Source organism: Petromyzon marinus, chromosome 66 (genome assembly GCF_048934315.1).
Source record: "Petromyzon marinus isolate PM22_M1 ecotype Great Lakes invasive population chromosome 66, UKy_Petmar_22M1.pri1.0, whole genome shotgun sequence".
Lineage (NCBI taxonomy): Eukaryota > Metazoa > Chordata > Hyperoartia > Petromyzontiformes > Petromyzontidae > Petromyzon > Petromyzon marinus.
In genome coordinates this window covers 2,332,722-2,348,267 of record NC_133732.1, presented here as the reverse complement: position 1 = coordinate 2,348,267, position 15,546 = coordinate 2,332,722, and the positions used below count along the sequence as shown (strand labels likewise).

At 49.4% G+C, this 15,546-nt stretch overlaps 1 protein-coding gene across 1 annotated transcript; it reads left to right on the top strand.

Moving 5' to 3' along the window:
- Positions 1 to 11,696: 11,696 nt before the first annotated feature.
- Positions 11,697 to 14,713, top strand: LOC142906521 (complement C1q tumor necrosis factor-related protein 5-like). Its single transcript, XM_076054524.1, has 3 exons — positions 11,697 to 11,859; positions 12,184 to 12,246; positions 14,151 to 14,713. The coding sequence occupies exons 1-3, from the start codon at positions 11,697 to 11,699 to the stop codon at positions 14,645 to 14,647; spliced, it is 723 nt and encodes a 240-aa protein (XP_075910639.1). The 3' UTR covers positions 14,648 to 14,713.
- Positions 14,714 to 15,546: the final 833 nt, after the last annotated feature.

Sequence of the window (15,546 nt, the reverse complement as noted above, 5' to 3'; positions counted from 1 at the left end):
CAGGCTAGTGGAGCAAGAGAGAGTAAGCTCGAAGTAGCAGGCTAGCGGAGGAAAAAAGCAAGAGTTCGCTACAAGAGTGCGTGTTGCTGAACGTGAGGAGCATCCGTGTGGGATGCTGCCAATAAAGTAACACAGCAAAAATAGACGAAGTTTTAGACGTGAATAACCACCACACGACAAATGTAACTCTTGTTCAGAAGCGACCTGGCCACACGTAATGATAGCTCGACGAAGTGGACTCATCATCACGTGGACATTTAGTCAACTAAATCAATTTCTAAATATGGAAGGAAGAAAATTCAGAGGATTCGGTGAAAAATTCACACAACCACGGGGAGAGACGCATGCAAACTCCATTATAACAGCAGGTGTCAGGATTGTGATCAAGCACACGACGTCCTGTAAACCAAGTGAGGTAGTTAAGATCTAGCCACCGACAGGCCGCATGTGCCACGGAGCGATTCATCACTTCTCTTATTATTTTTACGTGAAGTTAAAAGACACGAGAAGGGGCCAAGCAACTCAATATAATCGAGGTAGGAAATAACCGAGCTCACTGCTCTATTTATTTCACTGCGGTAGCTTGGAGATGTTAACTCCCTCGTCTGGTACACAGGAGGTCGTCGATTCGATCACAACCCTGACAATTCCTGATGTTAATTCGGTGTTTGCATGTTCTCTCCGTGGTCATGTAATTTTTTCTTCGGGTCCTCTCGTTTTCCCTTCAACGTTTAGACTTCAGAGTATTTGGCTGCTACAAAATGCCACGTGATGATATCAGCCTTTTCATTGTCGACAGGCAGGTCACTTCTAAAAAAATGGCAACACAGCAGCTCAGTGGACCTTACACCTGGTAAAATAACAAATAGTTTAGTTCCAAGTTTAGTCATGGGTCTCTATGTATCTTCATGTTTTGGAAATTAGAGCTCACTCGGTATACCGTGTATAGCTGTAACATCACCCTATGCTCTGGAAAATATACCTCATTAGGTACACCGTGTATAGCCAGAACATGACCCACATATTCTGGAAAACAGAACTTACTCAGTACACCATGTAGAGCTGAAACACGTGTTCCATACAGACACGTCATGCAAGGTTTTCCTGTAAAAAAACAAAGACATTTGTCACAGGACACGACTCAATTGTTGGGATAAACACACAAAAATCAAAGATCCTCTATATAGCCTTATCAAACTGTTGTCGCAAGTGCTGTTCGTGAGCACCGATGCGTTTGGACCGTGTGGTCCACCTAGGTCTGCCGGGAAAGCTGGGCCCTCTTGGCCAACCGGGGCGCGTGGGGACTTCGGGAGTCCCAGGTGAGCAGGGCGAAAGAGGCGAGAAAGGCGAGCGGGGAGAGAGCGGCGTGGGGCCCAGGTCGGCCTTCTCCGCGAAGGTGGACGCTTACACGCCGGCGGCCGGCTCCCCCGTGACGTTCAACGTCATCATCACCAACCCGCAGGGCCACTACAATGCCGGCACGGGGAAGTTCACCTGCGCTCACCCAGGCGTCTACTATTTCACGCTGTCCGCGCATTCCCAAGAACACTATCTCGTGGTTATGATCATGAAAAACGGGAAGGTCATCTCTAAGGTGTGCGGTGAAAAATACGACGCAATAAGCGGCAGCGTCGTGCTGAGTCTCAAGGCCGGAGACGAGGTTTGGCTGGAGTTGGAGGCTCCGTACATTAATTTGTTCTTCAACGTGCACAGAGACGCCGTGTTCAGCGGCTTTTTCCTGTACCCTGAGTGAATCGTTTTTGTTTCCATCAGCGCATCTGAGAAAACAGATTGGGAACACATTCACTCACACGCACACGCATGCACCCACCCCCACCCCCCCCCCCCCACGTATTAAACAAAGCTTTTGGGCAATATCTCGGAAAAATACCCAGCAAAAATCTGCAAATGTGCTCGGCTTGCCCAATGCTGTGGTAATGACTGCTAATTTTCGGAAGGGAAATTTTCTCACCAGAGGAAAAATAGGCCCGGCACTTTTCTCAGCCACCTTTCTCCTTGTCCTCCAGGGTGTCTGGGCGATATATTAATCGGTTAGACAACGCAGAGAGGCATAGCAGCTTGCACCAACTGAAAAAGTCCTGAAACCTCAGCAATTTTCCCATCCGGCATCGGCAGTGAAGGAGGAAATATTTCAATTCCAGCTGATAGCTGTGAGGGTTGCTCATTTCTAACAAGGGAGAGAGAGGAGTTCGGATCCATTTTCTCTCCCGTGCAATTCCTCAATTTTTTTTATTTCACGGCAACAGAAAGAAGGACAATAGCTTGATCTGGAATTCTGATCATTTTAACAAGATTTGGAATGTATTGATTATGCCTTGGTTCGTTATGCACAAGGACGTGAACAAACTGTGGCGGATAATACTTCATTGACAACCAAGTACAACCAACTCTTAAAACTCTCAGCGACTGTAATAGCACGCGAGTACAAAACCCTGCAGTTCACCGACTTCACCCAACGACCCCGCGTGTCGACAATGACGGAACACCGCATCGACTTAAACAGATAGAGACCACCGCGAGGAACGTTCACAACAACCCTGACGCACGCCTCCACTCCTGGGTGACGAGGCAACGCACCAGAAGCCCAGGATATGCAAATTCACCGTCGAGGTCGACTACATAGTCATGGGTGCGACAAGGATGTCCTCTCACTCCCACATTATTCAACATCTATTTTGAACACGCAGTTCATGAAGCCTTCAATAGCTGTACCGGAGAAATTTAAACTTGGTAAAGATGCAATGGGAGGCTGATCGATGCCCGGGTGCGGTCAAGGGATGGCTCCCTGTTGGTCAACCACGTTATGTATGCCGATGATTTGGTAATTGCTGCTCATTCAGAGGAGGAGTTGGAGACACTGCTGCTTAATCTGGAGCTTGCCGCTAAGAGGTGGGGCCTTACAATCAGCCCCACCAATACTAAGCAACTGCCTGGGTATTTTGTACCATCGGACACTCCACGGCCACAACTCCCAATCGGTGATGGGGTAGTTGTGGAGAGAGTGGAAAGTTTCCCATACCTGGCGAGTGTGCTCATGACCGGCTCTTGTTTAGCAGCAGAGGTCTCACTCCGAATCAGTCGAGCGGCAATATATTTTAATCGGTTGCATAACGCTGTGTGGAAGCTACCTGGTCTGTCGCTCCGCACAAAGCTTCAGGTCTTCTCGGCCACAGTCATTCCCTCCCTTTTCCATGCTTGCGAAACGTGAACACCCCTAATGGAACATCTTCGCCCGTGATAAATATTTAGGCTGGCCTGCTTACGATCCATCCTGGGTTGAACCAGGCTGGATTGTGTAAGGAGCTCAAAAATCTTTGAAAGATGTGGACAAAGTCCCATCGGTGAGCTCCTCCGGCAGGCAAGGCTACGTTGGCTGGGCCATGTAGCCTGCATGCCTAGTCACCGCATGCCTTAACAGCTTTTGTTCGGCCGGATAGAGGGGGGTAAACAGGCGTGGCATGGGCTAGAGAAAAGATGGAGTGATGTGGTACAGGAGGACGCGGAGCTGAGTGGACTTGCCGATGACTGGTACCAGCGGTGTCAAGATCGGCCTCTGTGGAGGAGGCTTGTGAAGGACGCTACTGGGCAGTGGAGACAATCACCCTCTTGCAACAACGGAGGGTGGAGGACCGATGCTCACAATATCGAGCGAAGCACCGGGTGGCTAAATCACAGCAAGTTGGCATAGTAGGGGGCATCAGCCAGTCGTCTCAGTCAGTCAACCCGTGGCACCTGCTGGGTCTGCCCCATGACCTCCTGCCAGCAGGCGTTCGACACTTCACGTGGCCTCAAGGTGCACATAGCCTGGCACAAGCGTCGTGGTGACATCACCGTCACTTAGTGGCGAATGGCGGTTGGTGTTGTTGTGTGCATGTTCATGTGTTGTGTGTATATATATGATATGTGCATGTGTATGTATCTGTATGTTTCTTTGTTCCTGTGTGTGTACATGTGTGTGCATGTTCATGTTTCCAGCAAAAACCACCACCTATCTCCTCACTGGTGCCAGATGGTAACGCTGTGGTGGATGTGAGCAATGCCATCCAGGAAAGGACAATTCCAAAATTGCCGATACCCGTTAATGGTGGTTGTAGCCACCATAGGTCCAAAACCAGGGTTTTGGACGGGTGTGAGGGGATGATACAATACATATACCACTAAAATACATGTAAAAAATCTAACTAATCTTGTTCCGGAGGTCCCGGGGGGAAAAGTATCTATGACAACTCCTGGCCAAACCCAATTTGTTGGAGCCAGAGGTCTGAATCATTACCATTGGGGTTCCTCCAGAAACAGCAAGAAGCCATTGCGAGTGGCCACGTGGAATGTTCAAACGCTCACTGTGGAGGAAAGGCTGCCACTCCTCTGTCGGGAGCTGGACTGGTACCACCTGGATCTCTGCGGCATTCAGGAGGTCCGGTGGACTGGCTCCAGCCACTATGAGGGGTGGACAGTCCTCTACTCGGGGCAGAAGACTGCCAAACAACAGGGAGTGCATTTTCTTCTGAACAAAAGAATGTAGGGGGTATGGGAGCATAGAGGTGAGGTGTGGGAAACTGGAAGCCCCAGGCCACTGTGAGCTCTCCTTCCCTTCAATCAAAGGCAAGGTATGGTGGTCGTGGTTATTTATGCCCCCACCAAAGATGAACATCAGTGGAGGGATGCAGGCAAGGCCGATGAATCAGATGCCTTTACAGACCTCCTGTTACAGGTGCTAGCTAAAGTGACCCCTTGAGATATAGTCTTCTTGTTAGGTGGCTTTGAGTCACGAGTGGGTCATGATGCTGGCACCTGGTCTGGAGTGATTGGAAGTCATCGGACAGATCATCTAAAAAACAACGGTTGGAGGCTGCTATTTTTTTGTGCAGCCCATGGGCTTGTAATTACCAACACGCTGTTCCAGCATCGGTGCATTCACACAGCATCATGGATGCATACCGGGTCCAATCAAGAACATCTGCTGGACTACATAATGATGGAAAAGTGGATACGCGCCCATTTCCTTGACACCAGGCCCAAACGTGAGGCTGATCTGCCTACTGACCATCGGCTTATCATTTCTAAGATGTGCATGCTATTCTTCCACTCCGGTAGTGGGTGTACATCCAGGGACCTATTCGAACAAAGAGCGGCCTGGTCTCAGCTATCTCATGAAAGTTGCAAGTGAGAATTTCATGATCACTTGTAGCTGGGGTTTGGACCTTCCACCATTCCTGATGCCGAGGGGAAATGGGCGAGTTATTGGACTGTGGCTCATGCAGCTGCAATGGCTGCTTTGGCTGCACTGTCCAAATCTCCCCAGAGACCCTGGCGGACAGAGGAGGTGTTCAGGCTGGCTGAGAGAATGAGGAGGCTTACCACAGCCTTCTCTCATAGATTTGGAGAACCATACAGCGCTGCAAAGATGGGTGTTGGTCACGGGTTGCTGAGGAGATGGAGTCTGCCTCAGTAATACCCGATCACAAATAACTGTTCAACTCCATGAAGAAGTAACTTCTAGTGCCACACCTATCACCATCATTAGGGTGTTGTATATGCCATTTTCAAGAAATTATATGAAGAGTGATATCGCCTACTTTTCACGTAATAGTTATCTTTTTACATATATATGGATTTAGCGTGTTCTAAAAAAACACCCAGTAACTGAGGCCTGTGAACTCCTCCCTTGAAACAACAAGGGCAAAAGGCGCACCCCCTGCTGCTTTAGCAGCGTCCCGAACACAAAGGAGACGGGCATCGTAGAGGTTACTTACTCACAAGCCTTTGCTTGAAAAGTTATAATGTTTGGATTGACCACCACCGTGAAGGAATATTTTCCAACATTATGGTATTAAACGTTAGCTTGATGATAGAATGTGCTGTTATATGGCGGTGCAGCCCAGGAGCAAAAGGTTTTCATAGTGACTATTTGGCAGAAATCTTGACTTAAAGCTTTCGTGACTGCAGGAATTAATATTATTGGGTCTTTCGGAAAAGTCACGAAGATCGGTTGAAAGAAAAATAATGTTTTTTGATCACAACACAAGCAATCGTGATCAGGTGGAGGAGAGAGGGGGAAAGCTGCTGATGCAGACTGTTTTAAAAGGTTTGAAATGGGTGTAGCCCAAGGGTCATAAACGAAGTGGGCAGGGCTAGTTATGTTAATGTGACCGGACAGTGGCCTCCACAATGAGGGAGCGGAGGCGGCTATGTTAATGTAAGATATTAGAATGTTAATGGCAGATCGCAGAGCAGCAATGTCGAGCTCGGCGTGCGAGGTGGCTGTGTTAGTGTGGGAAATTTAACCTGACCACCCAGCTCGACGACGCTAACTGACTGCATAGCTGGCTGACTATCCAGCAGTGGCGGCGTCGGGCGATGACAAAGATGACAGCAGCGACGACGTCGACGACGAGGACGACTTCCACGGCGAGACGACCCTGATTCCCACGGACAGCCCCGAGCTCCCTCTCTCGCCCCCTTTTATACTTCCAGCGGGATCTGGCCACGCCCTGGCCACGCCCCCCTTCTCGAACCTTCTAGCTGGTTCTGAGAGCTCAAACATGGATCGCTTCCATGACCCTTGACCCAGTTCTTCCCCTTGGGTGGAAACACCCGCAATTGCTACTTCTAGTCGCCAGTCGGCTCTGATACACTACATTTGCATGGGCAATATTGTTGGTGTTTTGATGATAATGTGTTCGGGGAAGTTGACATTAAAGTTACTTAGATTAAAAACAGGTTTCTGTGTGCTTCTTTCCTAAACTCGTGCATCATTGTCGTAATAACGAACTGTATCCTGCGGTGAGATCTGAATCCCAAGACCTGACACAATTGCACAGGTAATTGTTAAAGCGAAGAACCAATAACGTTAAAGCAAGAATCGTACATGTTGAAGCAAGAATCATTGGCATTATCACGATTGGTGAAACATAGCCCGAGACAACGAGAGAGCCAATAGTACATTTTTATTTCATAATTTTACCTATTTTTTATTTATTATATTTTTTAAATCACAATATTAGCAACAGGGAAAAAAGGTGATATGATCTACGACCCCCAGGAACAGGTTTGTAGATTTGCTGAGCATTTCTGTGAGGTCTTAGGGGAGGGTAAGTCCCTCAGCCTGGAAAACATCATCGGGAAAAATAGGAATGACCATGCTGAGGCTGTCGTGCCTCAGATATTGGAAGAAGTAGTCATCTTGATTTGATGCTTTCGTGACTGCAGGAATAAATACTGTTTGGTTATTTAGGTAAAATCACGAGCAATAGTCATCAGATATTCACCTGATGACGATTGCATGTGTTGAGATCGAAACGTCGTTATTTATTTTGTTTTATTTCCACCTACGTAACTTTACCGAAAGAACCAAAGAGTATAGAAGAAGTCATCTCCTGTGAGTGGCTGGCTAAGGTGCTATCTGTTGAAGAAGTACAGAAGGTGATCCAAAATCTGAGAACAAGAAAAGCACCAGCCAGAGATGATCTCCCAAGCGAAATTCTGAGGGATGGTGGCGTTTGTGAGAAAACTTACATGACATCATAATAACAGTCTGGACAAGCTGACGGGTTCTGCAGGATTGGAAGGATGCCCTACAGGGGCAATTCCCTCTTCAGTGTTGCGGGAGAGGTCCTGGCAAGGATTAATCAGCCAGGCATGCTGAGGTGAGGCTTGTGGAGCCCAATGTGGTTTCAGGAAAGGGCCGTATGCACAGATGCTATATTTTCTGTCCGTCTGCTACAACAGAGGTGTAGGGTATTCCAACAAAACCTACATCTCTCCTTAATTGACCTGGTCAAGGCCTATGATACTATCAGTAGGCCTGGGCTCTCAGTTGTTCTTCTATGCTTTTGAAGTCCGTGACTCTCTGCTCAAAATTATTAAAGGTCTTCATGAATGTGGGCAGGCCCTAGTAAAACTACGTGGCCAGGAGTCGGAGCTTTTCGCTGTTCACCTTGGGGTATGACAGGAATGTCCTCTGGTTCTAACATTATTTAACATCTATTTCTACCACGTAGTTTGTGATGCCAACGATGGCCGTACCGGAGGAATTTCTCTCTGGTACAGATACAATGGGAGGCTGATCGATGCCCACGTGAGGTCAAGGGATGGCTCCCTACTGGTCAACCATGTTATGTATTCCGATGATCTGGTGATTTCTGCTTACTCAGAGAAGGAGTTGGAGGCGCTGCTGCTTAATTTGGAGCTTGCCACTAAGAGGTGGGGCCTTACCATCAGCCCCACCAAAACTAGGCACCTGCCTGGCTATTTTGTGCAATTGGACAATTCACCCCCACAGCTCGCAATTGTTGATGGGGCAGTTGTGGAGAGAGTGGAGAGTTTCCCATACCTGGGCAGTGAGCACATGACCAGCTTCGGATTCACAGCAGATGTCTCACTCTGAATCAGTCGAGCGGCATTATCTTTTCATTGGTTATGTAATGTTCTGTGGAAGCTACCTGGTCTGTTGCTCCACACGAACCTTCCCATCGGCTCGGCCAGTCATGCCATCCCTTCTTTACGCTTGCGAAACGTGAACCCCCCCTTACGGAACATCTTGCCAGGTTAGAAACATAAGGCTGACCTGCCTATGATCCATCCTGGGTTTAAACAGGGTGGATTGTGTGAGGAGCTCACAAAAAATCTTTAAAGATCTGGAAAAAATCCATCGGTGAGCTCTTCTGGCACGCAAGGCTGCATTAGCTGGTTCATGTAGCCCGCATGCCCAGCCACCAAATGCCTAAACAGCTTTTATTCGGCCGGATAGAGGAGGCTAAACGGCGTGGCAAAGGTGAAAAAAGAGATCGAGTCATGTGGTACAAGAGGATGCGGAGCTGAGTGGACTTGCCGATGGCTGGTACCAGCGGTGTCAAGATGGGCATCTAAGGAGGAGGCTTGTTAAGAATGCTATTGGGCAATTGCACTCCAGCAACAACGGAGGGCAGAGGAGCGATGCTCACAACAACACGCGGAGCACTGGGTGGCTCAAACACAAGAAGCTTGCACATAAAAGGGCACAGATGGTGCATCAGCCAGTCATCTCAGTTAGTCGACCCATGGCACCCACTGGATCTGCCCCGTGATCACCTGCCAGCGGGAGTTCGAAATTTCACGTGGCCTCAAGGTGCACATAGCCTGGCGCGAGCGCGGTGGTGATGTCACCGCCGCTTAGTGGCGAAAGGCGGTTGTTGTTGTGCACGTGCAAGCACACGTGTGTGTGTGTGAAAGTTTCCTTCCCCCGCACCTTCGATTAGCACGGTTGACTACGCATGGTGCGAAATAAGTTGAACGTGCATACACACGTGTCACAGCATGGAAAGAGGTGGCGGCGGCTGATTACAGAGGCCTTCATCCAGCAGCGGATAGTCCCTGGCAGATGGTGATGATGATAGCAGTAGTGGCGAGGGTGAGATATCACACACAAACGCACGCACGCGCGTGCGTGTTTTGGTTCCAAATCGAGAAATGCAATAAGCGGACAGGGTCACACTAACTCCATCACGTGTTCTCTGTGTTGCTGTCAAAGTGAGCGCGTGAGAGCGCGATAGTGTAGCGGTTAGCTCTACGCCACGCTGCGAACCCGACGAACCGAGTTCAAATCACGGCCAACATTGGCTATTTCGAGAATCTAAACTGGCCCTGAGCCTCCGCGAAGTCGCCTCAGTCTCAAATGAGTACCTGGGACATAAAATCATCGCTGCTGGGGAGACAAAGGCGACCGGGAGTGGTGCTGACCACCCACCCCCTCATGTGCCATGCCGGCCTTCATACGTGCTCGCGAACAGCTCTTGCCCCTACAGTCTATTACAGGCTATACAGGGGCAGTCATGTGCGGTAAGGCGAGGCAGGGGAGTCAGAGCCTCACCTGTCAAACTGCAATGAAAATAGCTTCACTTCAAGTACAAAAAAATCATGAAATAGAATAAATAATATGATTTCCACACTGATCTGTGTTATAAATATAATTTCTGTATGAAGCCAATAATTTTTATAGTTATAATCGCCAATTTTGCTGAGCTCTGCTGCAAATGCAGGAAGAGACGAGATGTGAGGCAGCGACGAGCTCAGCCTCCCCTCTGATTGCGCAACCCCTCAGAAACTGGATGGAGCGCAGGCAATAAGCGCATGCCTGTTACTATCTCAGTATGTCACCAATGTAATGTTTGTAGACCCCTTCATTGTATGTAACCTTCCATAGTCCAGGTAACTTATTTCATGTATTATGTGTATAAAGATATTTAGGCTCGCTGGTCTCGTCATGAAACTGCATTGAAAAAGCACCAGGGGAGGCAGCTATCACATCTGCCTCACTGAGGGGGACGTGTCAGACACGCCCCCCTCAATGATGACACGCCCCCTCACTAAGGACACGCCCTCCTCATTGAGGGCACGCCCCCTCGGTGAGGATACGCCCCCCTCAGTGAGGACACACGCCCTCAGTGAGGACACTCCACCCCTCAGTTTGGAGATCTGGCACTGATACTAGCCAGTGCCTCCCCACCCATTGACCTCACCGCACGTCACTGCTAAATATCACCACTAAGGGAGATGAAGGCGGGTGGGCGTGGTAGTGCTGGCCACCCACCCCCTCGTGTGCCACAGTGCCGGCCTTCATAGGCGCTGCTACTTCTCGCTCTAACAGCCACTTGACCCCGGCAGTCTGTTAAAGGCTACACGAGGGATCTTTGTCTTTCTTGTTTGTGCTCGTGCGTGTTGACTGTGACGTCACATGTGGGAGGTCTGGACCAAGTTAGAAATAGAGGACCACGTGACTCAAGTAATGTTTAAAAGAGGAGACGGGGGAGAGGATTCCAGTGACTTGGTGACGAACGCTGAGCACCGACAACCTCCGATTAGCAGGACGCTCAGCTGCTACATACGGTGGTCCGAAAGAAAATTCAGCGTACCGTAAGTATAAAGACTCACACAGAGATCCATAGAATCATCACACCAGACCCAAAGAATCATCACACGCTGACCCATAGACTCACAAAAAGACCCATAGACTCACATAGAGACGAGTAAACTCACACATAGACCCACAAACTCACATAGACCCCCAGACTCACACAGACCCATAGATGCACACAGAGATCCATAGCTTGACACAGAAACCCATAGACTCACTGGGAGACCCATAGACTCATCACACATACACCCACAGACTCACACAGGGACCCGTAGACTCACACAGACCTATAGACGCACACAAAAATTCAAAGTCGCACACAGAGACCCGTAGACTCACATAAAGACGAGTTAACTCACACATAGACCCACAGACTCACGCAAAGGCCATAAACTCCTCAACCAGTCGCACAGACTCACACAGAGAGCCATAGACTCACAAAACGACCTTAGACTCACAAAGAGACCCATAGACTCAAACAGAGACCCACAGACTCACAGAAAGACCCATAGACTCACAAAGAGACCCATAAACTCACATAGAGACGAGCAGACTCACACAATGACCCACAGACTCGCACAGAGACGAGTACATTTTCACGTGACGATGATAACACTACATCATTGAACTTTCATTTGTGAGGGGCAGTGCGCTTGTGAAAAAAAGAGCGACTATATAGCAGCTCATTTGTAATTCACTTGGTAAGATAAAATAATAGTTCGTAGTTTAGATCCATCCTGTATACCGGGCAAGCTAGTTAACATCTCGCCACTGCTGTCCCCAGATGTCCATCTCGGCCCTGCCGCTGTTGCTGCTGCTGCTGGTGGTGGTGGTGGGAGCCCAGCAGGAGAGGACCATCTGCGCGGGCATCAACGGGATCCCCGGGCAGCCCGGAGCCCCAGGGCAGCACGGGACTCCTGGGGCCCCTGGGAGGGACGGCAGAGACGGTGAGGGGTCGGGTCCCAGAGACTCCCCACGGTGCGCTCGTGGTGCGACGCGATCACTCGCTCGCGCACTCGTTCACTCGCTCATTCATTCACTCACTCGTTCGCTCAATCGTTCACCCGCTCACTCATTCGCTCACACGTTCACTCACTCAATAGTTCACTCACTCATTCACTCAATCGTTCACTCGCTCATTCACGTAGGAGAGTGGTTCGTGTGGAGTAGAGTGAGGTGAGAGGGGAGAGGCAGGAGAGTGCGTGGAGGGGAGTGGAGTGAATTGAGAGTGGCTTGAGGAGTGGACGAGCCATGCTTTGTTCTTCTCGCAGGCGCTACCGGAGCACCCGGAGCCAAGGGAGACGTCGGGGCTCGAGGCTTGACTGGGGACCCAGGTGGGACTGTGACACTGACTCGTGTTCTCCTAGCAGCTGATTCCATATACTTATTTGATTACCAAGTAATCCTCACTGAGCTATGTGTAGTGGCATAACGTGCGCAGAGTTTGCAAACAGCATTTGCATTTATGTACGGGTTGCAGACAGTGAGGTCACCTCAGGACGAGCAGGTGCAGGCGCGTGGCCTGGGTGACAGCAGACAGAGAGACGCCAGAAATTAGTGAACAAGGCAGCGATTGGCTGGCTGCAAATGCAAACGCGGGGTAGGCACCACGGAGGCGCGAGACAGTGGAGATAAGGGGGAGAACACTTTCAAGAGGACGCCAGAGGACGCCGGCTTAATGAGGGCCATCTGAGGGCACTTAATGAGGAGGGAGATTAAAGGGGAACGTGTGAAGCAACGGGGTTGAGTTGGTTGGAGATGAAGCAGTGTACAGTATTCAAGAGAAGTCTGGGACCTTGCCCTCCACACCTCGTCCTCCCCAGCGGTGATGGCTGAGCCCCCGCTGGTGAGCACGGGCAAGACACGCTAGCAGAGGAGAGGCGAGCAGAATCTTTAGCCTGAGTGTGATAGGCTAAAGGGGTTAGAAGCTAGCAGAGTATACAATTAGAATGTCTGTGACAGGTTAGGAGAGCGGGGAGTAACAGGCTAGTGGAGCAAGAGAGAGTAAGCTCGAAGTAGCAGGCTAGCGGAGGAAAAAAGCAAGAGTTCGCTACAGGAGTGCGTGTTGTTGAACGTGAGGAGCATCTGTGTGGGATTCTGTGAATAAAGTAACACAGGAAAAAATGACGAAGTTTTCCATGTGAATAAACACCACACTACAAATGTAGCTCTTGGTCAGAAGCGACCTGGCCACACGTAATGATAGCTCGATGAAGCGGGCTTTTCATCACGTGGACATTTAGTCAACTAAATAAATTTCTAAGTATGGAAGGAAGAAAATTCGGAGGATCCGGTGAAAAATCCACGCAACCACGGGGAGAGACGCATGCAAACTCCAAATAAACAGCAGGTGTCAGGATTGTGATCAAGCACACGACGTCCTGTAAACCAAGTGAGGTAGTTAAGATCTAGCCACCGACAGGCTGCATGTGTCACAGAGCGATTCATCACTTCTCTTATTATTTTTACGTGAAGTTAAAAGACACGAGAAGGGGCCAAGCAACTCAATATAATCGAGGTAGGAAATAACCGAGCTCACTGCTCTATTTATTTCACTGCGGTAGCTTGGAGATGTTAACTCCCTCGTCTGGTACACAGGAGGTCGTCGATTCGATCACAACCCTGACAATTCCTGATGTTAATTCGGTGTTTGCATGTTCTCTCCGTGGTCATGTAATTTTTTCTTCGGGTCCTCTCGTTTTCCCTTCAACGTTTAGACTTCAGAGTATTTGGCTGCTACAAAATGCCACGTGATGATATCAGCCTTTTCATTGTCGACAGGCAGGTCGCTTCTGAAAAAATGGCAACACAGCAGCTCAGTGGACCTTACACCTGGTAAAATAACAAATAGTTTAGTTCCAAGTTTAGTCATGGGTCTCTATGTATCTTCATGTTTTGGAAATTAGAGCTCACTCGGTATACCGTGTATAGCTGTAACATCACCCTATGCTCTGGAAAATATACCTCATTAGGTACACCGTGTATAGCCAGAACATGACCCACATATTCTGGAAAACAGAACTTACTCAGTACACCATGTAGAGCTGAAACACGTGTTCCATACAGACACGTCGTGCAAGGTTTTCCTGTAAAAAAACAAAGACATTTGTCACAGGACACGACTCAATTGTTGGGATAAACACACAAAAATCAAAGATCCTCTATATAGCCTTATCAAACTGTTGTCGCAAGTGCTGTTCGTGAGCACCGATGCGTTTGGACCGTGTGGTCCACCTAGGTCTGCCGGGAAAGCTGGGCCCTCTTGGCCAACCGGGGCGCGTGGGGACTTCGGGAGTCCCAGGTGAGCAGGGCGAAAGAGGCGAGAAAGGCGAGCGGGGAGAGAGCGGCGTGGGGCCCAGGTCGGCCTTCTCCGCGAAGGTGGACGCTTACACGCCGGCGGCCGGCTCCCCCGTGACGTTCAACGTCATCATCACCAACCCGCAGGGCCACTACAACCCCGGTACGGGGAAGTTCACCTGCGCCCACCCAGGCGTCTACTATTTCACGCTGTCCGCGCATTCCCAAGAACACTATCTCGTGGTTATGATCATGAAAAACGGGAAGGTCATCTCTAAGGTGTGCGGTGAAAAATACGACGCAATAAGCGGCAGCGTCGTGCTGAGTCTCAAGGCCGGAGACGAGGTTTGGCTGGAGTTGGAGGCTCCGTACATTAATTTGTTCTTCAACGTGCACAGAGACGCCGTGTTCAGCGGCTTTTTCCTGTACCCTGAGTGAATCGTTTTTGTTTCCATCAGCGCATCTGAGAAAACAGATTGGGAACACATTCACTCACACGCACACGCATGCACCCACCCCCCCCCCCCCCCACGTATTAAACAAAGCTTTTGGGCAATATCTCGGAAAAATACCCAGCAAAAATCTGCAAATGTGCTCGGCTTGCCCAATGCTGTGGTAATGACTGCTAATTTTCGGAAGGGAAATTTTCTCACCAGAGGAAAAATAGGCCCGGCACTTTTCTCAGCCACCTTTCTCCTTGTCCTCCAGGGTGTCTGGGCGATATATTAATCGGTTAGACAACGCAGAGAGGCATAGCAGCTTGCACCAACTGAAAAAGTCCTGAAACCTCAGCAATTTTCCCATCCGGCATCGGCAGTGAAGGAGGAAATATTTCAATTCCAGCTGATAGCTGTGAGGGTTGCTCATTTCTAACAAGGGAGAGAGAGGAGTTCGGATCCATTTTCTCTCCCGTGCAATTCCTCAATTTTTTTATTTCACGGCAACAGAAAGAAGGACAATAGCTTGATCTGGAATTCTGATCATTTTAACAAGATTTGGAATGTATTGATTATGCCTTGGTTCGTTATGCACAAGGACGTGAACAAACTGTGGCGGATAATACTTCATTGACAACCAAGTACAACCAACTCTTAAAACTCTCAGCGACTGTAATAGCACGCGAGTACAAAACCCTGCAGTTCACCGACTTCACCCAACGACCCCGCGTGTCGACAATGACGGAACACCGCATCGACTTAAACAGATAGAGACCACCGCGAGGAACGTTCACAACAACCCTGACGCACGCCTCCACTCCTGGGTGACGAGGCAACGCACCAGAAGCCCAGGATATGCAAATTCACCGTCGAGGTCGACTACATAGTCATGGGTGCGAC

Coding starts and splice junctions, on each gene's coding strand:
- LOC142906521 (XM_076054524.1), top strand. CDS start 11,697: ATGTCCATCTCGGCCCTGCCGCTGTTGCTGCTGCTGCTGGTGGTGGTG. Junction 11,860..12,183: donor TGGGAGGGACGGCAGAGACG/GTGAGGGGTCGG, acceptor TTCTTCTCGCAG/GCGCTACCGGAGCACCCGGA. Junction 12,247..14,150: donor AGGCTTGACTGGGGACCCAG/GTGGGACTGTGA, acceptor TGGTCCACCTAG/GTCTGCCGGGAAAGCTGGGC.